The 27,528-nt window shown below is 35.4% G+C and overlaps 1 protein-coding gene and 1 pseudogene across 2 annotated transcripts in view; one reads left to right on the forward strand and one right to left on the reverse strand.

The window, feature by feature from the left end:
- FAM13A (family with sequence similarity 13 member A) overlaps nucleotides 1-27,528 on the reverse strand; it is a 325,186-nt gene that overhangs the window by 158,100 nt on the left and 139,558 nt on the right. Inside the window, exon 6 of the mRNA XM_080797468.1 lies at nucleotides 15,724-15,810. Within this exon, the coding sequence (XP_080653594.1) occupies nucleotides 15,724-15,810 (87 nt within the window). The remainder of the gene's footprint in view (nucleotides 1-15,723; nucleotides 15,811-27,528) is intronic.
- On the forward strand, nucleotides 25,493-26,059 carry LOC308339001 (large ribosomal subunit protein uL6-like; annotated as a pseudogene). The gene has a single exon. The product of its transcript is annotated as a large ribosomal subunit protein uL6-like (transcript).

Here is a 27,528-nt window from a genome sequence, read left to right on the forward strand (position 1 = left end):
CTACTCAGTACAAATATAATTTCTCCATGACATCAACATAGGCAAAGTAGTAGTAACCTGCCTTCCTCATAGTTTACCTATTACAATACAGAGATTATGTGTTCTCATTTATGCACCAAAGTGATCTATATGCTAATGATTCTTAAATTTGGATCTCTGTCCTACCTTCTCTTCTAAGCTCCAAACCTATTTCCAACCATCATCTTCAATTAACATCTCCATTTGGAAGACAGGGAAACTAAAGTAGAGAGCTTACGGAGCACACAGTGGGACCAGGGTTCAAATGCTTAGGTGTATGGTCTCCAGCCAGCTCATTCTCTAGACCAGGAACCTGAGAGTCATCTTTGACACTTTCCTTTCCCTTCATCTCTCACACAAAATGTATTACTAAGTTCTAATTCTGTCAATAATAAAGATCTCAAATAAGTCTACCTTTCTTCATCTCTACTCACTCCAGACTTCCATAAATTATTGCTTGGACGACTGCAATTGCTTCCTAATTGGTTTTCCCATTTCCACTTTTGCTCTCTCCCTGACTTGAATACTTCAGCACATAGGAGCCAGATTTATATTTTCTAAACATAAATTTGGTTATAGTTTTCCTTGTTTAAAGTATATAAATGGTTTACCATTTCATTTTGGTGAAATTTCCAATGTCTTAATAGCCTATAAAGGCCTTTCTTTAGCTTTATGTGGAGAGACTCTCTGCAACTCTCACAGGGCTTCAGACTTCTCCCAGTGGCCAGGTTCACTTCATCGAGCCCCAGGGCCTACTCACACTATTACGAAGTTTGCAATTTTCTCTCCAACACCTACTCTCACTCCTCTTTGGTTCCAAAAGAAATGTTCACTTCCCTCAAGAGGTGTTCCCTGATCAATCAGCTTTAGTCAGGTGCCCTTGTTACATGTTGTCAGGGCACTCTATTTTCCTTCATAGCAATTTAAACAATTTGCAAACAAATATTTGAAAGTTATTCTATATTCCTCACTGGGTTGAAAAATCCCTGTATCAAGTTCAACATCTAAATATTCAGCTTCTAGTTCAGTGCCTGCTGTAAGAAAGACAATTAAATATTTTGAAAAAGCAAATTAATAATGTGAGCTAAAATAACATAGGCTGAATGCATGGTAAGACAAAGAGAAGAAATAATCAAAACAGACATAACTCAGCATGAAATGACCAAAAGGACCAACATCAGAAGGTGGACAAAATTTAGAATATGTAAGCAAAATCACTATGGGCCAAGATGTAAAAGAACCAGTTGTAGTAATATGTGTAATTTATGTATTTACAGTCTCTTCAATTATGCCAATTTTCAAAATCCAAGATTAACTCTAAACTGAAACTTTGGTATCTAAATTTATGTTTCTATCCTGAGCTTATGATCTAACACAAATTATTTCTGTTTGCTTTCTTCTTCCCTAAGGACACAACATTTCTGTTATGAAAATGAACAATAATGATTAAAATTTAAACTTGAATAGCAAAAGCAATCTTAAAAAAGCGTATTATTGCATGGAGCACTGGGTGTGGTGCAAAAACGATGAATACTGTTACGCTGAAAAGAAATTTAAAAAAAAAAAGCAAAGCAAAGCTGGAGATATCACAATTTCAGACTTCAAGTTATATTGCAAAGCTGTAGTAATCAAAACAGTATGGTACTGGCACAAAAACAGACACAGCTCAATGGAGCAGAATAGAAAATCCAGAAATAAACCAACAATTTCATGGTCAATTAATCTTCAGCAAGGCAGGAAAGAATATCTGATAGCAAAAAGAGTCTCTTCAACAAATGGTGTTGGGAAAACTGGACAGCAACATGCAAAAGAGTGAGACTGGGCCCCTTACTTACATCATACATAAAAATAAATTCAAAATAGATTAAAGATCTAAATGTGAGACATGAAACCATAAAAATCCTAGAAGAGAACAGAAGCAGTAACTTTTTGACATCGACCTTAGCAACTTCTTTCTAGATATGTTTCCTGAGGCAAGGGAAACAAAAGCAAAAATAAACTATTGGGACTACATCAAAATAAAAAGCTTCTGTACAGCAGAGGGAACAATCAACAAAACTAAAAGGCAACCTATGGAATGGGAGAAGATATTTGCAAATGACATATCCGATAAAGAATTAGTATCTAAAATACATAAAGAACTTATACAACTCAATGCCCAAACAATAAATAATCCAATTAAAAAGTGGGCGGAAGATATGAACAATATTTTTCCAAAGACGTACAGATGGCCAACAGACACATGAAGAGCTGTTCATCATCACTTACCATCAGGGAAATGCAAATCAAAACGACAATGAGATATCAATTCACACCTGTTAGAATGGCTAAAGTCAACAACACAAGAAATAACAGGTGTTGGCAAGGATGTGGAGCAAAAGGAACCCTCGTGCACTGTTGGTGGGAGAGCAAACTGGTGCAGTCATTGTGGAAAAAAGTATGGAGCTTCCTCAAAAAGTTAAAAATTACCTTACCATCTAGCACTCGCTCTACTGGGTGTTTACCCAAAGAATACAAGAACACTAATTCAAAGAGATACGTGCACCCCCTATGTTTACAGTAGCATTATTTACAATAGTCAAGATAAGGAAACAGCCCGTGTCCATCGATTGATGAATGGATAAAAAAGAGGTGGTGTATATACAGTGGAATATTATTCAGCCACAAAAAGAAGGAAATCTCATTTGCAGTGACCTGGATGGAGCTAGAATATAATGCCTAGTGAAATAAGTTAGACAGAGAAAAAAAATATCATATGATTTCACTCATATGTGGAATTTAAGAAACAAAACAAACAAGCAAAGGGGAAATGAGAGAGAGAGAGGCAAACCAAGAAACAGACTCTTAACTATGGAGAACAAACTGATGGGAGGTGGGGGAGGGTGAGATAGGTGATGAGGATTAAGGAGTGCAGTTGCTGTGATGAGCACCTGGTGTTGTATGGAAGTACTAAATCACTATATTGTACACCTGAGACTAATAAAACATTGTATGTTCACTAACTAGAATTTAAAACTTAAAAAAATAAAAAAAAACTTAAAATGAAAAAACCCAAACAACAAAATTAACCTAAAGAGTACATAGTTTCAAAAGTATAGTATCATCGCTTTGTAGTATGAATGAAACAGGAATAAAAAACAACGTTGCCCAACTCATACCAGTATCATAATACAGAGTAATGTAATACAAAATTTTTCTTATTGGTTATTCTGTTCTAAAATCTATTCAGTAGACCATAAGCCAATTAATCTTAATAAACCCTTCACCCTCTGGCCATGTCACTTCTTATAGTCACAAACCTCCATTACCAATATTCTAAATACAGAATTAATTCACATAGCTACTTAAAAAAATACTAAGATTGCAACTGAGAACTAAAAGTACATTACACTGAAAGATATTTCATAGAAATGAAAATGTAAATCATACAGAAATAGATGGAATTCCATCATATGTGATTTAGAACCAGTTCTTATTTTTCTGTCTTCCTTGTTCACAAAGATAACACCTAATGCTGGCAAGGATATGTGCAATTAGCACTCTTATATTTTCCGGTGGTTGTGTAGATTTTTATAACTCTTAAGTAAAAATTTAACTTAGCAATAGGTTTTAAGGGCCATAAACATGTAACTTTTGAACTAGTGAAACCACTTTTAGCAATCTATCCTGGGATATAATTCTAACTAAGAAATAAAGCTCATGCTGAAAAGTATTTGACCAAACAGTACTTAAAATATTGAATAATATTATAACATTGAAAACATCTGGAATATAAAATATGACAATGATCATTACTGTTACTATGAAGCATTACCAACACAGAAATGCTTTTAACAATACATTAAGGGAAAGTAAAAGAAAATTGCTTTTAAAACATGAATATATCTGTCTCAACTACATCCACATACATGTAGGAAAAGATTGCTTTAAGAATCTTCTCTAGCATTTATAGAGCTATTTAATGCCTATAAATTCTGGGTGCAAGAGTCCCCACCAATCAAGCAAATTTCTATCTACATGTGATAGCATGGGACAATGAATAAACATCTGTTATCACAATGAGCAAAAAGTCCAAACTCTCAAGGCCTGATGATATGAAACTTGCATGTAATTTTCTATAGCAATAGCCACCTTGTAGGTAGGGTGTCAGATTCCTATGATACTCCATGAAAGCCTATTTAGCTTATCATATTGAGAGTTTGGTAGGCTAGCCTGATAGAGTGCTTTGTTTCATATGCTTAGTTGACGTATAAAATGGCTTTCAGGATGGCTGATGTGAGTAAGTTGTGTGTAACTGAATTTCTTTACATACAAAACATGTCTAATATTGGTATCAGAATAACAGCTGTCAACATGGAGAAAAATACGGTCACTATAAAACCAGTTCAGAGCTTTCACACTTAAAAAAGACGGAGTTATTGGGTAAGAAGTAAAATAAGAATAAAAAAAAAAAAGTGATAACTTTCACTAAGCCCTACATGCTTACTCCATGACCCAGGCTATATACCAATAACTTACGCAGATTATCATTCATTCTCACAACTACTTTGCAAAGGAGGTATATGCAAATGTAGCATACAGGACTACAGCAATGGGAGGCAATATGAGGGTAAAGTGTTTGAGCTTCATGATCAAATGTCATCTGTCACTTACCTATATAACCTTGGGAGAGTTAATAAGCCTAAGCCTCCACTCCATTTTCTCATCTATCAAGATGGAAGGAAAATGCAGTAGACTGACTCCTGTTTGACAAAGATTGGTAAAGTTCCCTCCAGATGGATCCTGGAATTGTATTTCCTGTCCCTATTGTGACTGGGTTGGGTAATGGGATTAGTTCTGGGCAATGAATTATGAGCAAAAGTGACAGAATTACTTCTGGGCCAGAGCTTTTAATTGTCAGTGCAAGATTCTACAGGACTCCTCCGTTTTCTTTGGGCACAGTAACTGGCCACTGAGACCGGCCGCTCTATCAGTGACGTCAACCTGTTAGCACAGGCTGCTGGGCGACAAGCTGAGGCAGCTTGTCAATCTAAATTGGGCAGGCAGGATAAGCAAGAAATAAATGTTTCAGGCCACTAGGATTCTTGGTTTGCTTATTATTGAGGTATAATGAAGGCTATATGGACTGATAAAGGTCATTTCTATCCTATAGTGTTTTGATGATTTAATGAAGTAATAATGAAAGTATTTTCCACAGTGTCCAGCATAGAGTAAATACTCAGTGTCAGCTATATCATGATTATATTCTTATCTGTCTTTTATAAATTAGAATACTGAGATACTAAGTATTCGGCAATGTACCTAAGGATACACTACATTAAATGACAGACTTGCTTCTGTAAGACTATAAAGCCAGAAATCTTTTCATTCCTTTTTCTTGTCATGTGACCTAGCAAAAAAAAAAAGCATTCTAGTAATTATCTTTTTGTTCATATTTGTGCCTTTTTTGTTGTTGTTTTAAAACCTTCTCTCTGTTACAGAAGAACTGATTTCCTTTTAGTCTCTAAATTAGTTTTCTCTTAGTTTACTGTTTATTTCATTTAATAAATTTTATCACATAGTATGGCAATTGTTATACAAGATTTAATAAGTAAACACCTCTACTATTTGGCTGCAACCTCTCTTTCAGAATTTATCTCCTACTACTTCCCTCCATAAACCTTCTGCCCATGGTCTATAAATCTTACAGAACATAGGATGCTCATTTTCTCATTCTGGTCTCTGCTTATGCCACTCCAACTGAAATCCTTCCTCTGTCCAGTTGTCCAATTCTTCTTTTTAAAATGTTGACTTAAATTCTCATTCTCCTACAAAGCTAGCTCTAATCAATTTCATAGCACATACAGTCTATTTTACTTATTTGAAACATAATTTCATAAGATCTTATAAGATAGCTGTGTACTGCAGGGGCTTAAACCCTGGAAACTGTTCCTGGGAATCCCTCGTCACTAGGGTTCTGGTTAATTTCTTCCAATGAGGAATTCTCCTGAGATCTGGAAGGCAGAGGAAAGGATGACCTACTTTGGGTATAATAACTAGCTCCTGGAACTGCCTGAAAGCAATTAGATCAGAATCAATTACACTGTCACATTTTTGAAGGAATTTACTGTCAACCCTTCAAACCACATTTAACAAACCAACAAACCGTCACCACTACCATGAAAAAACCATTAGCACAGACTTAAGAAACGACTCTGCTGTTCAAGAGTTAAAACAATCCCTGAGTCACCAAACTTCCTCAAACACGCAGCGAGCTGTAGTCTAAGAAAGATACACTCCCTATACCGGCTTCAAGGGCAATAATGAAAAGGAGGGGATTCTAAAAGGAGAAGGCAGTGGCCAGAGAGAAAACAATGGAGTTCCTTGCAGAAAGCATAATCGAGGGGCACCTGGGTGGCTCAGTGGGTTAAAGCCTCTGCCTTCGGCTCAGGTCATGATCCCAGGGTCCTGGGATCGAGCCTCACATCGGGCTCTCTGCTCAGCAGAGAGCCTGCTTCCTCTTCTCTCTGCCTGCCTCTCTGCCTACTTGCGATCTCTATCTGTCAAATAAATAAATAAAATCTTTAAAAAAAAAAAAAAAAAAGAAAGCATAATCGAGGCCTGATCAAAGCACTGCTCCAGCTTCCTGTGCACGTGCACATCCTGGTGTGTGAACGGGACTGTTTTAGTGTCCCATTTGTATATGGATGTGTGAGGGGAGAGAGGGATAGTCTGTCTTTTTACTTCATAGATTCTCAGATCAAGAGGAACCATGTCTAGCCCTGACAGAGTACTGATACATCACCCAGAAATTTGAGAGCTCGAGCTAGTTGTAATGACTGGTTGGTTCTTTGGAGTTTCATCCTTGCAGAAGGATTGAGTGTGTTTTCTGTATAGTAAGAGAAATGGAAAAATATATTTGGCAAACAGAAGGGTAGGCTGGGGCAACGATAATGTTCTGTGTTCCCCAACTCCCATTTCACTCTCTTCTTCCTAGGCACACCGGAAAGTTACATTTTGCAGATTCCCATGGATGTTACTAAATTCTGAAATGTGAGTAGAAGGGACTCTATGTGCTGAGGTGATTAAGTGCCTGTGAACTTCGCACATGTTTCTTCTTTTCTTTGTTCACTGCCAATATTAGAACCAAACACTTTCTAGAGGACACAGGTGAAGAATGGAAGCAGCCTGTGATCTCAGTCACTGCTTTGGGGCTTGCTGCTTACCAGTTCCTCCCTACCTCCCTCAGACAATGACTGGAGTGGGAAATAAACTTTTAAAAATAAATCCAGTGGTTATAGGGATTTTTGTTATAGCAGTCAGCATTAATAACTTTGATTAGACTTTGGTCATAATTGTAGGACAAGGCAAAAGTTAGAACAAAAAGGCCAGTGAGATCTTTAGGGTCAGTGAAAAATCAAAGAAATCAGGCTAAAACTTGATTGTTTGAAAAATAGGATGCGGAACCCAACCACTGGTCTGAGATCAGAAAGTCAGTCTAGCACACGTGATGTTTTGTATACATGTCTAGTCTCCAGCCTAGTTCTTTAAGGTAGGAGACAATGTCTTTTCAAATTTGCATCCCTATCACCTGGCATGGGATATGATGATGAAATAGCCAACAATTCAGGGTGTTTATCAAAGCAGGGCAGATACGCAAGAGGGGATGTTTCAGGCTGGAGAAGAAGGTCAGGGATCAGGTGTATAAACCCAGTCTTAGCAAGCTGGGTGGTCAGGACTATGAGACCAGGCTGGCTATATACTAGATTCCATGGGAGTGCTAATCTACAGATACTCTCATAAGGTCCTTCTATTCCTTGACCTATAATTACAATTGTTTATAGTAGCTGGAAAGAGAAATAGGAGTTAAGCGGGCCGACTTACTAGATTGAGAGATAACATAGGTATACCCAGATACATGATATTTTGTGTTATTATTTAAAGTAAGTTTTTAATCCTGTATTATATTTTTACTGGATAGTGTAATAATAATATATTATAAATATATTTAAAAATCTCACAAAACACACAAAAATATTATCCAAGTAACTAAATCTACCAGTCATTAATTCTAAAGAGATTCCAAGAGTTCATTGGTGACTTAGGATATCAAATAAAGAATATGCTTATAATAAATAAGAGATTTAATCATAGATATAACTCTAATGATAAATGAACAAAATTATTAATTTTTTAAAATCTCATGCTGCTAAGCACTGAAGGGATAGCTTTGCAAAGTGATTTCCTAAGATAACAGAAGAGGCAAAAAGTAAACAGAGAATGTTATCATCCAGTTCCTACCAGAGAGTTGGCAAGATACAAAGCATTTTCTATCTAGTAAAATAAACATATATTCATATATATAAACATATGGTGGCAGAAAAAGCAGATGGAAAATTATTTTAAGAAAAGCTGAAGAGAGATTAAATCAGGAGAAGATACATGTAAAAAACCCAAAGTCTTAAATTCCAGATATAATTATGTGTTTAATGGTTACTGAACCCCTTCCAAATGAAAAAAATGTACTAAATTTGACTGATTCTTACAAAAGCAAATTTCCTATAACCACACACACACAGACACTCATATAGAGTAAGAGAAAAAAATTGATTAATTCATTTGTTCATTCTCAAGAATTTATCAATTGTTCACTACGTGTCTGGCATTGGGAAAGTATTACCAAAAAAAACCCAAAATGAAACAAAACAAAACAGAACACATAAAAAGGAAGGAAGGAAGGAAATTTCAGGATTCTAGAAGAGAGTTCTCAAATATAATAAAGGACCCTGAACACATCAAAGCAGGCTTTTAGTAAACGGAGCAAATACAGTCAAAAGAACAGATAATCAAGCTTCAGTGTCAAACCACACAAAAAAATATTTATAATATACGGTTATGGAGCAAAAGGTCACAGACATTTGAAAAAAAGATCTACCTTATGAATAATAGATACAAAGAAGAAAGGAAGTAATAATGAGAGATCAATGAAATGGAAAATGATGATACAACAAAGAATCAACAAAAACTAAAATCTGGTTCTTTGCAAAGACGAATAAAGTCTCTGGCAAGCTATCAAAAGCAAACAAGAAAAAAGCTCCCAAAAGATGATATTAAAAATGAAAAAAGTTTAAAACTACAGATAAAATAAAGATTTTTAAAAGTAAGAGGAGACACTGAAATACTTTATGCCAGTAAATTGAAGTAAAATAGGTAATATTCCAGAAAATATAACATCAAAAACTAATTCAGAAAAAAACAGAAAACATGAATAGGATTAAAGATAAGCATTAAAGATACCAAATCAGTAGTTAAAAATCAACTCACCAAAACAAATTAAAAAATAATATTTAAAGTAAAAAATTAAATTAATAAACAAATTTAAAAAACAAAATTTAAATAAATCAATAAATCTCACCAGAACCAGATGGTTTTATAGGTACATTCTGCCAAATATTGAAGGAACTGATAATCCTGATCTTAAACTATTTCCTCACCTCATGTTGTTAGAACAGTATACATAACCTTTACACCCAAAGCAGACAAAACATAGATGCAAAAATACTAAACAAAATAGAAGCTATCCAAAAGTTGCAGGGTATTTAAAAATATGTACCAAGGACACATGGGTGGCTGTCAGTTAAGTATCTCTTTGCCTCAGGTCATGATTCCAGGGTTTTCCAAATCAAGCCGCAAGCCCCCCATCTGGCTTCCTGCTCAAGTGGGGAGCCTGCTTATTCGTCTCCTTCTACAACCTTTGCTTGTGACCTCCCTCTCTCTCTCCTTCTCATTCTCTCTCAAATAAAGAAATAAAATCTTTAAAAAACTGTTTAAAAAAATACGTAGCGAGATCAGCTTCAGAACTGATCCAGTGATGCATTATTAGTTTAAGTTTAGAAAAATTTTCAGTATATCTCCCCCCACAAGAAAAGACTGAGAAAAACCATGCAATTATCTTTACAGACACAAAAGAAAACATCTGTTAAAAGTTAACTTTCACACCAGATAAAAATTCTAAACAAACTATAAATAGAAGGGAACCTCCTTAAGCTTACAAAGCCTATCTAACAAACACTTAGAGCAAATATTATAAACCTAGTAAGTGTATGTGTGAAGAAAAACATACAATGAAAACATGCTGACACTAATTACTCTCAGATGAAACAGAAACAATTAAATATTTTGTTCATTTTCAAGTTTTTATTGAAGGTCTGTTATATGACTGGCATTGTGAAAAAATTTCAAAAAAAGTAAGAAAAAGAAATATGCCATGATGATACTTTAAAGTCAAATGTAGAAACTTTCCCTTAAAACCAGGAAGGAATTCAAGAAGGCATGCTATTGCCATTTCTATTTAACCTCTAGAACACAGTACAAGAGAAAAGATATTAAATGATTAAAGGCATGAAAAAAAGCAAACAGGCTCATTATTTCCAGATGATATGACTGTCTACAAAGGAAATCAAAGAGAAGTTATCAACAAAATATTAGAACTAATGAGAATTTGGCAAGGCTTCTTAATATAAAAGTCAACAATAAAAATTAGTTACAACATTAAATACCAGTAACAAAGTTTGAAGGCATCATAAGTATTTCACTTATAATATGTACAAAATGTGTGCTACCCTAGGACATTTAAGAAGAAAACTACATTTAAAAAAATCAAAAGACATTAAAGAGGTCGTGAGCAAGTGGAGAGTTCTATAATGGTCATGAATGGAATACCAATTCTCATGAAATGGCTCTATCAATTCATTTAAATTCTACTAAAATTTCCCATGAAACTCGACAATATTCAACTGCAAAGCAATAGACCCAAAATAATTTTCAAGAAGGGAAACAGAACTGAAGAAACTGGTTCTACCAGATATCACTAATTAGAATATTGTGGTAATGACATGAGTTAATCAAATAGAGCAACCAATAACACAGCCCCAAAACACACATAAAACATTTGACATATAATGGAAAGGACATTTCAAAAAGTGGAGAAAAGATGAACTATTGAACAAATATGCTAAGTTGATTGATTTTTATGCATAAAATCAGATTCCTCCTACTTTATGCTTCACAGAATTCAACTTCAGATGGATTAAGACCAGCATATATGCAAAGCAAAATTTAAAACCTTTGGAAAACAAAAAGACTTTTTTAATGACCTCAAGGTACATGAGGATTTCTCAAACAAGATGTAAGAAACACAAAAACTAAAGACGAGTTAATTTGACAACATTAAAATAAAAAGTTTTTATACATTAAAAGTCACCATATTCTATATAAAAAGAAAACTAAAAAATTGGGAGAAAGTATTTGAGACACATATAACTGACAACTGCTAATAAATTCACACAGATTACTCAGAAAAAAGCAAACAACCCAATAATAAAATTGGCAATGACAGGAAAAAGTAGTATACAGATTAATGATCACAGATATGACCAAAGCTTAATGAACGCATGAAAAGCTGTCCCCATAAAATTAATCAAAATAACTACATTACAGTAAGGTACAAATTAACCCAGAAATCTGAGTGGCTTAATAAAACAGGTTTATTTCTCAGTCATTACACAAATTCAGTGGAATTTGACAGGGGGCTCTCCGCTTCATAAAAACCACTAAAGGACCCATGCTCCACTGTCTAGTTGCTGTACTGTAAGAAAGGGCTAGAGAATTATGCACAATTTTTGAATTCTCTGCCCTTGAAGCCACACTCGTCATTTCTGCTCATGGCCTACTGGTCAGAAGTAGCTAGCTGGCCTCAGCTAACCGTATGGGGTTGGGAAACATTGGAGAAACACATAGGTATTGAGTGAATAATAAATGTCTCTGCCACAAATAGAAGTTAGAGAAATCCAAGTTAAGGCAACCGTAAGATGCATCTCACACTCATCAGACTGGGGAAACAACAACTCTGATATTAATAAGGGTTGGTGAGGATATGAAAAAGGGAAACAGTCATCTTCAGCTGTTAAGCATGTAAATTGGTACAACATCTTAAAGTATTTGTAAAGTTGGGACAAGTTAAAGATGTACATATTTATGACTGTACTTCCCATGTGTGCACAAAAGGTGTCATGTGAAAATTAGTCACTTAAAAAATGTTTGTATTGACAAAATATTCAAAATGATCTAAATATTGAAGATAACCTAAATATTGGAAAAATATGGAATGATACCTAAATAAACTGTCATATAGTCTTACCAAAAGTGAATATTGATAGAGCATACTGAACAGAAAAAAAAAGCTCTACATTAAGTAATTAACATAGTGTCTGGCATTTGATCAATGTTAGCTATAATTATCACCATTACTTCTACTATTACACTTTTATTAGAAAAATAAGGATGCAAACTAGCTTGATGCATAGAGATGCATAGTAGAAATAACATTAACTGGGAAAAAATAGAACATGAATTAGAATGTACACATTAATTAAGGCAATGTACAATATATGCATGTCCATCAACAATATTTTTTAAAATAACTTAGAAGCTTGGTAAAATTTAATGCTTATTAAATTACTCTTTATATTAATTCACTTACTGAAAATTATACTGCCATTAAATTTTCTCAAAACCCAGGACACCTGGGTGGCTCAGTTGGTTAAGCTGCTGCCTTTGGCTCAGGTCATGATCCCAGGGTCCTGGGATCAAGTCCCACATAGGGCTCCTTGCTCAGCAGGGAGCCTGCTTCTCTCTCTGCTTCTGCCTGCTGCTCTACCTGCTTGTGTTTTCCCTTTCTCTCTCTCTCTCTCTGACAAATAAATAAATATAAAATCTTTAAAAAAATTTTTTTTCTCAAAACCTTACATTATTTAAAATTTCTAGTTTACTTTGCTAGTAGACAGAAGTATTTTTAAAAACACTTAAGAAAATACAACTGTGACAACTATTCTCATTATTGAGGAAAATCTCCATAAATAATTCATGATCCATGAAACCATTAACCTTTGAAAGAAAAATAATTTAACAGTTGTTGCTATTACAAAACAGTGTATTTGATAACTGCATAATCCTTATCACACATTTTTTAGTTAATATGACTTTGTATCCTAAAAGAAACCTCCATAAAAGTATTAAGAGAGTCCAATGACTAACTAAAACTATTACGTGCTTGTAATTTAAATTTTTATCAGCATAGTTTTATCCACTGATAAAAGTCAGGAACGACAACACATAACCTTTTATTTTATACCTTCATCCTAGCACTGAACAAATTTGATATTCATTCTCATACAGTGACCTGACTTTCAATTCCTTTGCTGAGGTCAAGAACACAGCAACTACACTGGGAAGTCCAAAACATACCCACACAGTAGAGAGAAGGAAAATAACTGTCTACCCTCATTTCTGGGTTTATACTGAGGCCAATGAATATGGCTTATGAGGCTCGTTTAGAGCACCTGTGTTTAGTAGAAAAAAGACTGTCTTCTGTAGTCTTAAGTGTATCAGGTCATAGGAGCTGTGCCTTTCTATGCTCTCTACCTCTTTATACATCTATTTGATGTTCTCTTCATCATCATTTCAATTATTTGCTTGCATACAGACTCTACACAGTATTGGTGTTAGGCATGAAATGGTCAAAGAATATCCCTTGAGCTACCAAGCTGCCAGGGCTGGTGATCCTTGCTCATCCTGGAGGTGTCATGGCACTGTGAAACGGAGGTATCCTTTTTTTCTTTTTTTTCTAGCTTGGACTCAAATCAAGAAGTGGCTTTCCTACCTAAGGAAGAGAAATATAATCCTTCCTATTGCCTAAGAACAGTGACAAAAACTGGCAGAGGGAACACAGATGGGGTCAGATGGCTTAGACTAGAGAGACATCTCCAGAGTCAATGGAAATATGCCATTTCTGGATTACCATTTTACATCTCCAGCCATATAAGGATCACAGATACTTAGCTGTCCAACGCAAACACAGCTGTAACTAGAGATATCTGAGAAAGACAGCTATGGAGGCCAAATGGAGTAACTTTAATATCAAGGATACACATCATTCTCATAGCTCACAAAGTCACTCTAGAAAGGACACATCAACCATATTTTGAAGATGTTCTTAGCTTTAGCTTTCAAAGATCAACTGGAAGAAAAAAGACTAAGATACAAACCTGGTGAAAGAGTTAGTGCTTTATAATCTCTTATAGCTCACGTGCTCTGCCTCATATCTGGGATTTGAAATTACAAGGATTTTAATCACCCATAAACTAAGCAGAGCTTAGTTTGCTCATGTAAATGTAAACTTGATTATGTAAGGCCACAGAGAAGCTTAAATTAAAAACCAAAGCTTAACTAATGAAGTAATTTCTCTATTGGATTAGTTTATTCATGAACCATACAGTGAGACTCACAGAGGATAATAAATACACATTATTGATTCTGTACATACCTGAAAATTCCAAATAGGACTAATTTCGTAAAAGTAATACAATCTCATCAAACAACTTTCATGATGGGTTTTGAGATTATCTTTATTTAGGAAGTAATTCTTCTAGGGTCTCATCACATAAAGGTAGTTACACTAATATATAGAATTAATAAGTAAATGCTACCTAATGATTTCCCTCCAATCCTACCCTTTTCAAGGCATTTGTTTATAAGTGTATTTTTTATACTGAATTTTTATTAATTCACAATAAACAAAATTTCTACTATACATTTGAGTTAATTACACATAATATTGCAGACACAAATATTTCAAAGAAAAAGATACAAAAAATAGTTTGTATCTGAAAAGGAAAGCATGCTGGATAGTTTGGGTAATTTTCCAGGAAAAAAATCAAGGTGGAATAGGTTTTATAAAGAAAGGTTTTTTTATTTCTTTTAAAAATAAACCAGACTTACTATAATCAAGACATTAAGTAATGAACTCAATACTTCATTTACCTTTTGCAGAATTAGTTTTACAGTAAGTTGCAATTAAAATCAGAGATTAGAATTCTTTTAAAATTTTGCCTACAATGGACTCAGGAAAATTTGGTGAACATTTTTTTTTTCAGAATGGGGAAAAACAATAGCTCTATAAATGTTCTGGTGGCCAGTTAGGAATATTTGATATACCCAAATAAATAGAAGAACTTCTACTTAAAAGATTAAAGATTAGGAAAGGAATTCTAAAATTAATGCAATAATTTTTCTGGTTAGACAAATGATCAAAGAAATTTTCATGACATATTTTGGGTTAGAGGGGTTTCTCTTTTCACTGGCAAAACAATTATGTGTATTTTGGATTTTACTTATTAAGGAAAACAATTTTACATATTAGACTCTTTATTCTGTTGTATGTATGATCTTATTTCTTCCTGGTTAAAATTTACTTAATTGATTATGTGTTATTTTCATAATTATGAAAGATCAATAAAGTGATTTCTATTTTGAAAAAGAGAAATGACAGTTGGACATTGTATTTTACCCCTCAGAGCAATCCAGGAAAGACTACTACATTCGACTACTTCCTATGATGTAGGCTGCAAACAATTCTGATTTAGTAGAAGTAAAGCCATGGACTAAAAAATATCACTGTCAAATAAGAGGAGTATCCTGAAAATTTGGGGATGAATATCACCTTGGGTTAAATGTACTAAATAAAAAGTGCTTTTTATGCAACCAGGTCCAAAAATAAAAACAAAGATAAAGGCTGAGGGAAATGCAAGAAACAGAGCATGGAAACATGAGAACATCAAAATTCCTGCTAAATGTTTCTCATGGTAACCAAAGGAATAGACAACTTACCCTGGATTTTAGAGATGGTTTTTGCATATCTCTTTCTAAGTCTTTTGTTTGAAGGATGTTAGGTAAGGGGTTCTTACAACTGGCCTCCTATAAAAGAAGTACAAAAGAAATATTAGAAATCAAACAACATTACCCTATCTGGAAATTACAATGTAGTGAAAAGCAATTTTCTTATGGGATACAAGGCATTTCTGGGTTGAACTATATATATCAGAAGCCACTGAGATTTGTCATGAGGAATCAAAATGTTTCCTTTCTCATTTGTCACCTACAACAGTGAAGTAAGGTAAGATGGTGATGGAGTAGGTGTGGGACACACAGAACACATATATTCACAGATGACCATTGAGAGGCTCATCTACACTATCCACTGATAGCACCCCTCTTTTTTGGAGAATTAGGTAGTTAATTCTCTAAGATATCAATCACCAAACTACTGTTTTTTACAAATGGGTTCTGATTATGTAAATATTTTTTCTTAAACAAATTCCTTCAAATAGTTTAGCAAACCACTGCTGAATAGTGATAGTTTCATACCAACATCCTGAGGAAAAACTTCTGTGTATTTGGTTTCCAAAATTACTAAGCTCCTAAGTCCTTGGTTCACACCAAAATAGTACTTGCAAAGCTAGCAGAAATTACAAAGAGGCAGCTCACATGGAACTGGATTTATTGTTTATTTCTACATGCTAAATAAAAATAATAATAATTTCATTAAAAAAATACAATGTAGGGCCTTTCTACTACTATTGGCACTAATTTGGATAAATTTTCCATAAGGGATTTCATTGCCAAATTAAGAGAGATAAATGTATATAGGAAAGATTACAGACAACAATAAAACTAAAGAAAAAATAAGTTCAATTTCTTTCACTTGCTCTATTAACGTTGACCTCTGTATCACATTTCTTCCCCTATTTTTTACCTTTAACAGTGAACTTGCCCATTATCCACCACTCCGTTATCAAAATCATGGATTTTCACCCCCCAGTTTACTTAAGGGTTAATTAATTATCATCTTCTAAAGAATATTTTAGTCAAATACTTTACAATATTCTTAAATTTTGCTGAGATTTTACTTAATTCTAAAGAGAACAGGATATTTTTAGTATAAAATATCCTTAAGAAAATACTACTACTACTTGCTACTAAAAAATACGTACTGAATCTTAGGATATATGAAGCACTATAATAAAGTCTTTATATTAATGCCATTTTTGCCCCCACATAGCCCTATTAGGGATAGGTAGTATTATCATCACTCCCCTTTTAAGGATAACATAAAATCTTACAGAGGTTAAGTAACTTGGCCAATGTCACATAGGACTCATAGATGGCTCTAACTTTGTAAACTTGTATTACCTTTATATTATATCTCCAATATCTAATACACTTGACATCTTAAACCACTAGTTTATAGAGCCATAACATTTTAAATCCAAAAGAGTTTTTAAAAATTAGCTAGTCTGCCCCACTCCTCTCTAATTTTACAGATGGGGGACTTGAGGACATCTGAGGTGATGTAACCAAGATCACACAGAGAGTGGCAGAGCTGAGACCCGTGCCTGGACCACAAGGCTGTACGTGGCACCTGTTCCTAGCTTTGTGCTAGGGAGTGATATGACCAGACTCAGAGGGCATCAAGAGCCTCCTCTAAGCTGGGGTTGGCTGTGGTACTGCCAACACTCTCAGCTGCCTGTGGCCTCACGTACAGCTCTATGGAAGGACCCACGGGTACATTTCTGAGCACTCCAAATAAGCAAGCGTTCCAGTCCTGCCCTTTCCCACAAGTCACAACACCTGCTGGCCATAAGCTGCTTACTGGAAATAGTGAATGAACCCATTCCCAATTCTGACTCACTGTGAGAGGGATCAACTATATCCAGCATGACATTTAGAGGATCCAAGTGATTAACTGTATAATCTATTGCGTAATTTGACTACACTTGGATAATATAATTATGCTTAATCCTTCAACCCCCTTTTAAAACTACTGGGATATAAATGTTATAATGTGATGAGAAGAAAAAAGACTGACTCTTAAGGGAAGCTAACAGGAATCGCTGACCTTTGTTTATGATTGTCTGAGTGTTTACAAATGCCTACAATTCTTTCTTCCTTATGCATAGGCTAAAAGGGATAGTGTTTCTTTATTATTCTTATCTTCCCCACCCTGTCCCTGTGAATTAATGAGTACAAACGTGATAGTTAGCGTTTCCCTATAAAACTCTGAAAAACTTTTCTGTAAACTTATAACTGAAAATGCCACTTACATGAATTACGTTTATTTTTTTGTTTTAGGACTTCACATTCAGAGAAGAGACAAAGTGAAATTTAGTAATCAGGGCACTAAAGTGGCAATCAAGAGATCTGACTTCTCATCCTGGTTCTCTAACCAACCAGCTCTAGGAACCCAGGCAGGCATTTTAACTTCTTGGACACCCCTTGGTTCAAAGATTTCTTAAACAAAGGCATTGGATTAAATGAGCTCCAAGAAAATTTTCCAGGTCTTAAATTTCGAGATTTTCAGATTCTTTCAGGAAGAAGCAATATTTGTTGACAAAAAGGTAACCCACCACCTGTTCAGAGTTGCATTCCCAATGTCCCCATGAGACTGCTGCAAAGTGCTGGCCTCCACCCATGTAATGGGCAGTGAGCCCAGGGGCTCTGGAGCCACAGAGGAAACATCTCCTGCAGGGCTAATGTTACTCAGATTTTTGGAGAAAATTAATACATTCCACTAGTAGCTTAAATAAGTACTGGAAATAACTTCATGTATTCTTTAAGACAGATCTATTATGGAGTTAAGTGAGAAATATTTTTAAGATAAAACTTTTTCACAGTTATGTCTTTAAAAAGCCATTTACTCTGGTGGGTATATACCTAAGAGAATTAAAAAACAAAGGTCCACACAAAAACTAGACAAATAGTCATAGCAGCATTATTTATAATAGCCAAAAAGTGGAAACAACCCAAATGTCTATCAAATGATGAATGGATAAAGAAAATATGGTATAACCACACAATGGAGTATTACTCAGCTATAAAGAGGCCTGAAGTGTGGATACCTGCTAAACATAGATTCACCTTGAAAACATCACACTAAGTGAAAAAAGCCAAACATAAAGCGACATGTATTGTGTGATTCCACATATATATTAAATGTCTGGAATAAGACAAACAGTGACAGAGTGCAATTAGTGGTTGTAGAGGCTAGAAGGAGGGGAACGATTCCTAATGGGTCCAGTCTATATGGGTTTCTTTTTAGGCTGATAAAAATGTTCTGGAATTAGGTAATGGTTGCACAACTTGGTGAACATTCTGAAAAACAATACGTTTTATATTTTAAACAGGTTTATCTTATGGCATTTGAATAATACCTAATTTTTTAAAAAAATAAGTCATTTGAACCCCCACACTCTCAGAGCAAGGAAGAGACCTTGGGTTTGTTTGCACTCCTCCATTAGTCCTTCTCTGAAAAGGTTTGAATGGGGAATGATTCATGTTTATAAGTATTAAAGTGTATGTGGGCATAAGAACTCACTCAATGAATATTAACTGAACGCTATCATGTGTGGCATTCCAATGCTAGTCATTGGAGAAGGTAATGATAAACACATCAGACCCGATTATAGGGTATATTTATATTTAAACATTTCATCTGCTTAAATGAGACTTAACTGAATTGACTGCTTACTCTAATGACTTTTGTGCAACAACGGATTGCTTAAACTAGCTGTGTCACCTTGGTATTCCAAAAACACCATTTAAAAATACAATAGGCCTTACTATTCAACTACTAATGTCATGAAAAAATGGAAGAGCACTCACTGCTTCTTCAGCGGAGCACACTACTCCCCAGTTATTCACAGGCTTGTTTCCTCATTCCATCCAGGTCTTTGTTCAATTTCACTGAAGAGAATTCCCTTCCTGGAATACCTTATCTAAATTTTCACTGCTCTCTCCTCTCACTTACAGCTCTCTCCCCCCTATTCTGTATTTCTTCATAGTCATCAGCAAAATCTGACTTTAATACTTACTGATTCTAAAACTGATAGTTGCCAGAGGGGAGGGAGTGTGTAGCGTGTCAAAATAGGGGAAGGGGTGTGGGACATACAGGCTTCTGGTTATGGAATGAACGGGAATACAAGGCTCAGCATAAGGAATATAGTCAAGGATACTGTAATAGTGTTGTATGAGGGCACACAGTAGCCTCCGTTGTGGTGAGCATAGGACAGTATATAAACTTGTTGAACCACTACGCTGTACACCTAAAATTAATCAACATTGTGGGTCAACCATACTAAGAAAAGAAATTAAAAGAAAATACCGGTTCTAATTCTCTGTCCATCTCACCCTATCCTGTGAGAGGACTGGGTCAGTCTTGCTCATGAATAGATCCACAGGGCTAGAACCATGTTTGGCACCTAGGAGGGGCTCAACTATTGAAATGAATGGATAAACCAAAGGAATGAGTAATATCCCTTTTCTAACCTTTCATGATCCCCTGGCCATTCTTCCTGTTTTTAGTTCTCTCCTTAATCAGCTTACATTTCATGATTCTTCATTCCTTTGCTAATACACTTAATTTTCTTCATCCTGTTTCTAATCATTGTATTCATCTGGAAAAAGTACAACGTTGGACAAACCCAGCTATATGCCTTCTCTGTGCTGGGAATTAAGCGAATGAAAGTGGTTGGGGAAAAAGTATATAATTTGTTGACTGTTTCATGTTAAATTTATTACCATAAATCATAAGTGAGTCCTCTCTAATGCATAGCAATTCTGCTATACTTCTTTAGTAACTTGACTTTCTACCCTCCCGCATGATCTTTTACGACCTTTCTTTTCTCAAACCCCTTTCCTTCCATTATCACTTCATAGCTCATTGGGAAAACAGAGCACTGGAACAGATGCTACTCACCTCCCCCCCTCAAATTTACAAACCTGTCTACAGACATTCCATCCTTCCTGACTTCCCTCCAGTTACAGTGAAAGAGAAGATGCTGTTCCCATCAGCCATTCCCTCCATGAACCCCTGGGGTTCTTATCTCCTCTTATTTTCTCAAGGATTTCACTCCCTCAATTATCCCCTCATTCCCTCTCTACTAGATCGCTCCCATTAATCACAAGCATGCTCTGGAATTGTATCTTTTTGGTTTGTTTTTAAAAACAATACTTCCTTAATCTCATTCCTCCTACTAGTTATGGTCCATTTCTTGGCTTTCCTTTATAGCTAACTCCTTCAAAACAGCTATCATCGGGAACCTGGGTGGCTCAGTGGGTTAAAGCCTCTGCTTTCGGCTCGGGTCATGATCCCAGGGTCCTGGGATCGAGCCCTGCATTGGGCTCTCTGCTCAGCAGGGAGCCTGCTTCCTCCTCTCTCTCTGCCTGCCTCTCTGCCTACTTGTGATCTCTGTCTGTCAAATAAATAAATAAAATCTTAAAAAAAAAAAAAAACAGCTATCATCACTATCCCTACTTCTTTATTTTCAAAGCCCTCAAATCTGTTTTGTTTCTTGTCACCACTCTGCAGAAATTGATGAAACAATCCCAGTTTGGTCTCCTTCTTCTCAGGTTCTTAGCAACATCTGATCCAGGTAACTAGTTATTCTTGAACTACTCTCTTCCATTAGCTGCCAGGACATCAGTAGTAGGAAAAAAAAAAAAAATCCTATCTCACTGACCAACTCCATATAGTCTCCTTCGTTTCTCCTTCTCCTCTCTACAATAAATTTATGTATCTACTGCTTATTGGTTAATTTTTTGCTTCATTAACTAAATAGAAGTTCTATGAAAGCAAATGATGGGTTTCCTTTACTCACTACTGTGACTACAATGCCACAGAAAAGGGCCTAGTATAGTAGGAACTCAATAAATACATGTTGAATAAATGAAGTTGGAATGATGCAAGAGTTGATGTAAATCAGTCTTCCTTTCCCAAATGGTACAATGATCTCAATCACTCTCATGGATTTTTAAATCAACCAATATGCTAATGACTCCAAAATTCCACTTGTTTTTGATATTTCTCCTGAGTTCACATCACTTTTATTTACCTATCTACTTGGCAACTCTACTTGGCTGTCTAATAAGCTTCTAAACTTAGTATGTCCAAACCTGAGCTTATACTTTATCAGCAAAAAACCATCTGTCAGTCCTTGAGTCTTCCCCTGATTGGCAGAGGGCACCCAGTTGCTCAACCCAATGTCTAAATCTACCTTAATTCTTCCCTTTCCCACCCATTTCAAACCCACCATCAAGTGCAGTCAAAATACACTGGGATTCATTCAGTTATGTACATAGTCACCCCAGTCATAGCCATCGTTCACCTAAATTACTTCAATCATTATACCTTCTACAAGGTTTGTATATGTAAATGGAATGGTGTCACTCCTCTACCAAGGTCTTACCATTATTCCTGGACTATAAACACTTTGCCATAACCTACACAGCCCTGACTCAGCTCTTCCCTACTTCTCTAACCTCCAACTCCCACCATTTACCCTCTGCCTCACTATGCCTCATTAGCCTTCTTTTACTTCTTTTACTCCAAGCCCCTTCCTACCTTCAAGTATTCATCTTTATGTTTTCTCTTTCCTTTTTTTTTAAAGCACAGCTGCTGCATTCTTATCCTTAAGCTCCTCTGTCACCTCCTCAGAGAGACCTCCTTTAATAATTCCATCTCAAGTGGCTGTCCCTATGCTCTTCTTTTATTAACCTGCTTTTTAAAAATTACAGTACTTCACTGTGTCTCTGTCAAATAAATAAAATCTTTTTTAAAAAAAATCACAGTACTTATTCAAATTTGTAATTAACGATTTTATTTATATTTCTTTGTCTATCACTCCCAATAGACTTTGAGGTTCATGAGGGCAAGGATTTGATCAATGTATCCTCGGCATCTAGTTGGTATTTAGTATGTATTTGTTAAGTGAATAAACATAACAATGTTGACTCCTACATCTCCCATCCCATTAGTATTAATTTCCAGCCATTAAAGAAATGTGATGGATTTCTATGACATTAGGAATCAGATAATAATACATTTTCTTATGACCTGAGTAATATAATGGTGGGTGAGGGTAGGTTGAAAAGAAGCTATTACTATAAGGGAGATAGTTGTCAGAGAGCTGTATTTGGTGTGCTGGGGTCCAACCCACAACAAGCGATTTGGTTAGACTTAGTGACAAGGAGAAGAGATGACAGAGAACAATATTAATATGACTGTAAGTTGAGACAGCAATATTGATATGATCACAAGTTGAGGTAATAGCATGTGCCTGAGGCCTTCCATAGGAAAGAATGTACAGGACAGTGCTACTTTGCACACAACCAGAACCCAAATAATGTGACTGGCAGACTACAGACTACTCTTTACAATTCCATAAAACTCTCCTCTGACAATTGCTACCTGAAAAATGAATCTTAATTTTACTGTAGATATATACATCATATTTCATTTCTTAATCTGTCAATGGACATTTACATTATTTCTATATCTTGGCTATTATGAATAATGTTGCAATGAACATAGGACTGCAGTATCCCTTTGAAACACTAATTTCATTTCCTTGGATATGTACCCAGAAGAGGGATTGCTAGGTCATATGGAATTTCCATCAAAAAGTACAAGGCTTCCCTTTTCTCCACATCCTCATCTATACTTTTTATCTCTTGTCTTTTTGATAATAGCTATTCTAACAGAAGTGAAATAATATCTTCTTGTGGTTTTGATTTGCATTTCCTTGATGATTAGTGATTTGAGCACCTTTTCATGTACCCATTAGCCATTTGTATGTTTTCTTTGGGAAAACATCTATTTGGATCCTTTGCCCACTCATTTTATTATTATCTTTTGCTATTGAGTTATAGGATTATTTTTATATTAACCTCTTATTGACTATATGGTTTGCAAATATTCTCTCTCATTCTGTAGGCTGCCTCTCCTTTTGTTAATGGTTTCCTTTGCTGTGTAGAATATTACAAAGTTTGGGTTTTAGTTTGATGTAGTCTCACTCATTTTTGGTTTTGTTGTCTGTGCTTTTGGGGTCATATCCCAAAAAAATCATTGCCAAGACCAACGTCAAGGAACTGCCCCCCTATGAATTTCAATTGAATTTCTTCAATGAGTTTTATAGTTTGAGGTCTTATGTTTAAGCCCTTAATCCATTTTGAATTACTTTTTATGTATGATGTAAGACAAAGATCTAATTTCATTCTCATACATGTAGATATCCAGCTTTCCTAGCACCACTTACTGAGAAGACTGTCCTTTACCCTTTAGGTATTCTTGGCACCCGTGTGGAAGAATAGATGACTAAAGGTCATCTGATAGAGATGACTCTCTATTTCATTCTGGGGTCTATATGTTTCTATGACAGTATCATATAGTTTGATTACTATAGCATGATGCCACCAGCTTTGCTCTTCTCACTCAAGATTGCTTTGGCCATTTGGGGATTTTTATGGTTCTGTATGAAATTTAGGGCTGCTTTTTTCTCTTTCTGTAAAGAACACCATTAAGATTTTGATAGGGATTGTTGCACTGAACCTGTGGGTCATTCTGGGCAGTGCAGACATTTTAACAATATTAATTCTTCCAATCCATGAACATGGGATGTGTTTGCATTCATTTGTGTTATCTTTAACTTACCTCATCATTGTTTTATAATTTTTAGTGTATCAGCCTCTCACCTCGTTGGTTAAGTTTATTCCTCAGCATTTTACTGTTTTTGTTGCTAATATGAATAGGATGTTTTCCTAATTTCCTTTTCAGATACTTTGTTGTTTGTATATAGAAACATGACTAAATTTTTTATGTTGATTTTATAACCTATAATTTTACTAAATTCATTTATTAATTCTACCAGTTTTGGGGGGGTTATAGTTTTAGATCTTTCTATATATAAGACCAAATCATCTGCAAAGTGACCATTCCACTTCTTTTCACATTTGATTCTATCAAGCTGTCTATCAATTTTTTTATATTGCTCTAACTAGGACTTCTGGTACTTGTTGAATTGAAATGTTAGGAATGGGCATTCTTACCTTGTACCTGATTTTGGAGGGAAAGCTTTCAGTATTTGCCCATTATGACACTACCTGTGGGCTTGTCAGATACAGCCTTTATTGTGTTGAAGTAAGTTCCTTCTATACCAATTTTTTAAGGGATTTTATTATGAATGTTTTAAGTGTTTATTCTGCATCTACTGAAATGATTACACTTGTTTTTCCTTTAGTTTTGTTAATGTGATGTATATCACATAAACTGATTTGTGTATATTGAAATATCCTTGTATTTCAGGAATAAATTTCACTTGGTCATGTTGTCTGATCCTTTAGCGTGCTATTGAATTTGGTTTGCTAGTATTCTACTGAGCATTTTTGCATATAGGTTTCTCTGTGATATTGGGTTGTAATTTTTTAAAAAGATGTATTTATTTTAGAGAAAGAGAGCATGAGCAGTGGGAGGGGCATAGGGAGAAGGAGAGAATCCTCAAGCAGACTCCCTGCTGGTGTAGAGCCTGACATGGGGCTCCATCTCAAGACTCTGAGATCATGACGTGAGTCAAAATAAAGAGTTGGACATTGAGCTGACTGAACCACCCAGGAGCCCCTGGGCTGTAGTTTTCTTGTGGTGACTCTGTCCCTTTAGTATCAGGGTAATGCTGACCTCATAACAGGGTTTGAAAGCATGCCCTCTTTTGCTTATTGGAAGAGTTTATGAAGGATTCACATTGCTTTTTTTGTTGTATCTTCTGTGAGAATGAAGACCATTCTCAGCAATCAAAATATCAATAGTTCAGAAATGTTAACATCACCCTGAAGTGTTGTTTGAAGCACTGTTTATGTGAAGGGTCCCAGGGGAACTCTGCAGGGGGATTTTAATCCCATCAATGTAGAACTCCGTCTCCTTGAAAAGAAAACGAAGAGGCTCTGGGTTTATGGTTTCCCATTTGGTGGGAAAATAGGAACTGACCACTGTCATACAGAATGTTACTGAAATGTTAACACTGGGCTTCCAAGATGAGGTCTGTGTATGTTCCCTTCCCCAACAACGTCATTATTCAGGACAATGGTTTGCTTGTTGAAATCCAAAATCTCATGGGCAAAAAATATATCCACAGGGTTTGGATGAGGCCAGCTATTGCTTGTTCAGTATCTCAAGCCCAGAAAGATGAGTTAATTCCTGAAGGAAACAACACTGAACTTGTATCAAATTCAGTTGCTTTAATTCAGAAAGCCACAACAGTTAAAAACAAGGATATCGGAAAATTTTTGGATGGTATCTGTTTCTGAAAAAGAAACGGTTCAGCAGGCTGATAAAATCTAAACCGTCCAGCTACAGAAAGAGGAGGATGTCAGATGATTCCTCTGACTTATCTGTGATATTTTAAAGATGCAATAAAAGTTGGATATTAAAAAAAAAAAAGAAAGAAAAGGAAGAGGACTGGTATTAAATCTTCCTTGAAAGTCATCTGGTATTGAACTTTTTATTGTTGTTTTTGTTTTGTTGAACGTTATTTGATTACTAATCCAATCTCCCACATTTTCTATTTCTTCTTTTTAAAAAATTTTATTTTATTTTTCAGTGTTCAAAAATTCATTGTTTATGCACCAAACCCAGTGTTCCATGTAATATGTGCCTTCCTTAATACCCACCACCAGGCTCACCCAACCTCCCACCCCTTTCCTCTCCAAAACCCTCAGTTTGTTTCTCAGAGTCCAGAGTCTCTCATGGTTTGTCTCCCCCTCCAATTTCCTCCAACTCACTTCTCCTCTCCATCTCTCAATGTCCTCCATGTTGCTCCTTATGCTCCACAAGTGAAGCCATATAATTGATTTCTGTATCTTCTTGATTCAGTTTTGATAGGCTGTATGTTCCTAGAAATTTACTTATTTCTTCTAGGGTATCCAATTTGTTTGCACATAGTTTGGTCATAGTAGTCCCTTATGATCATTTCTATTTTTGAGGTAGCCATTGTAATATCTCCTCTTTGCTTCTGATTTTGAGTCTTTTTTCTTTTCTCTTAGTTAAGGGTTTGAATTTTTTTTTTTTTACCTTCCACACGAAACTTAGTTTTGTTGATTTTTCTATCACTGTTCTTTATTTGTGCTCTAATCTTCATTATTTCCTTTATTCTGCTAATTTTGGGCTTACTGTGTTCTTCCTTTCCCAGTTCCTCGATTATAAAGTTAGGATGTTCGAGAAATTTGTTTTTTAATATAAGCATTTATCACAATAAACATCCCTCCCAAGCATCTTAAATGTCCCTCCTTCCTTTTTTGTAGCATTTTATAAATTTTGGTAAGTTGTATTTTTATTTATCTTAAGATGCTTTTTAAATTCTTCACCCTTGATTTTTGACAGTTTGATTATAATGCATCTCATTATAGTGTTGAGCTGGTCCCATTTGAAGTCCTTTGAACTTCATAAATATAGATGCCCATTTCCCTCCTCAAATTTGGAAAATGTCGGCCTTTTTTTTTTTTTTTTTTTTTTAAACAAGCTCTCTACCCCTTTCTCTGTGTCTTCTCCTCTGGGACTTCTATAATGTACATATTGATTTACTTGATGTCTCATCAATCCTGTAGGCTCTCATCATTCTTTTTAATTCTGTGACTGGTTAATTTCAATTGACTTATATTTGAGTGCACTGATTCTTTCTTCTGCTTGACTGAGTCTGCAGTTGAAGCTCCCTACTGCCTCCCCCTGCCCCCACCCCATTTCATTCATTATATTCCTTGCTCAGAATTTGACTGGTCCTTTTTATGGTTTCTCTTTGTTGAAATTATTTTGTT

This window comes from Martes martes (assembly GCF_963455335.1).
Source record: "Martes martes genome assembly, chromosome: 2".
In the NCBI taxonomy this organism is placed as follows: Eukaryota; Metazoa; Chordata; class Mammalia; order Carnivora; family Mustelidae; genus Martes; species Martes martes.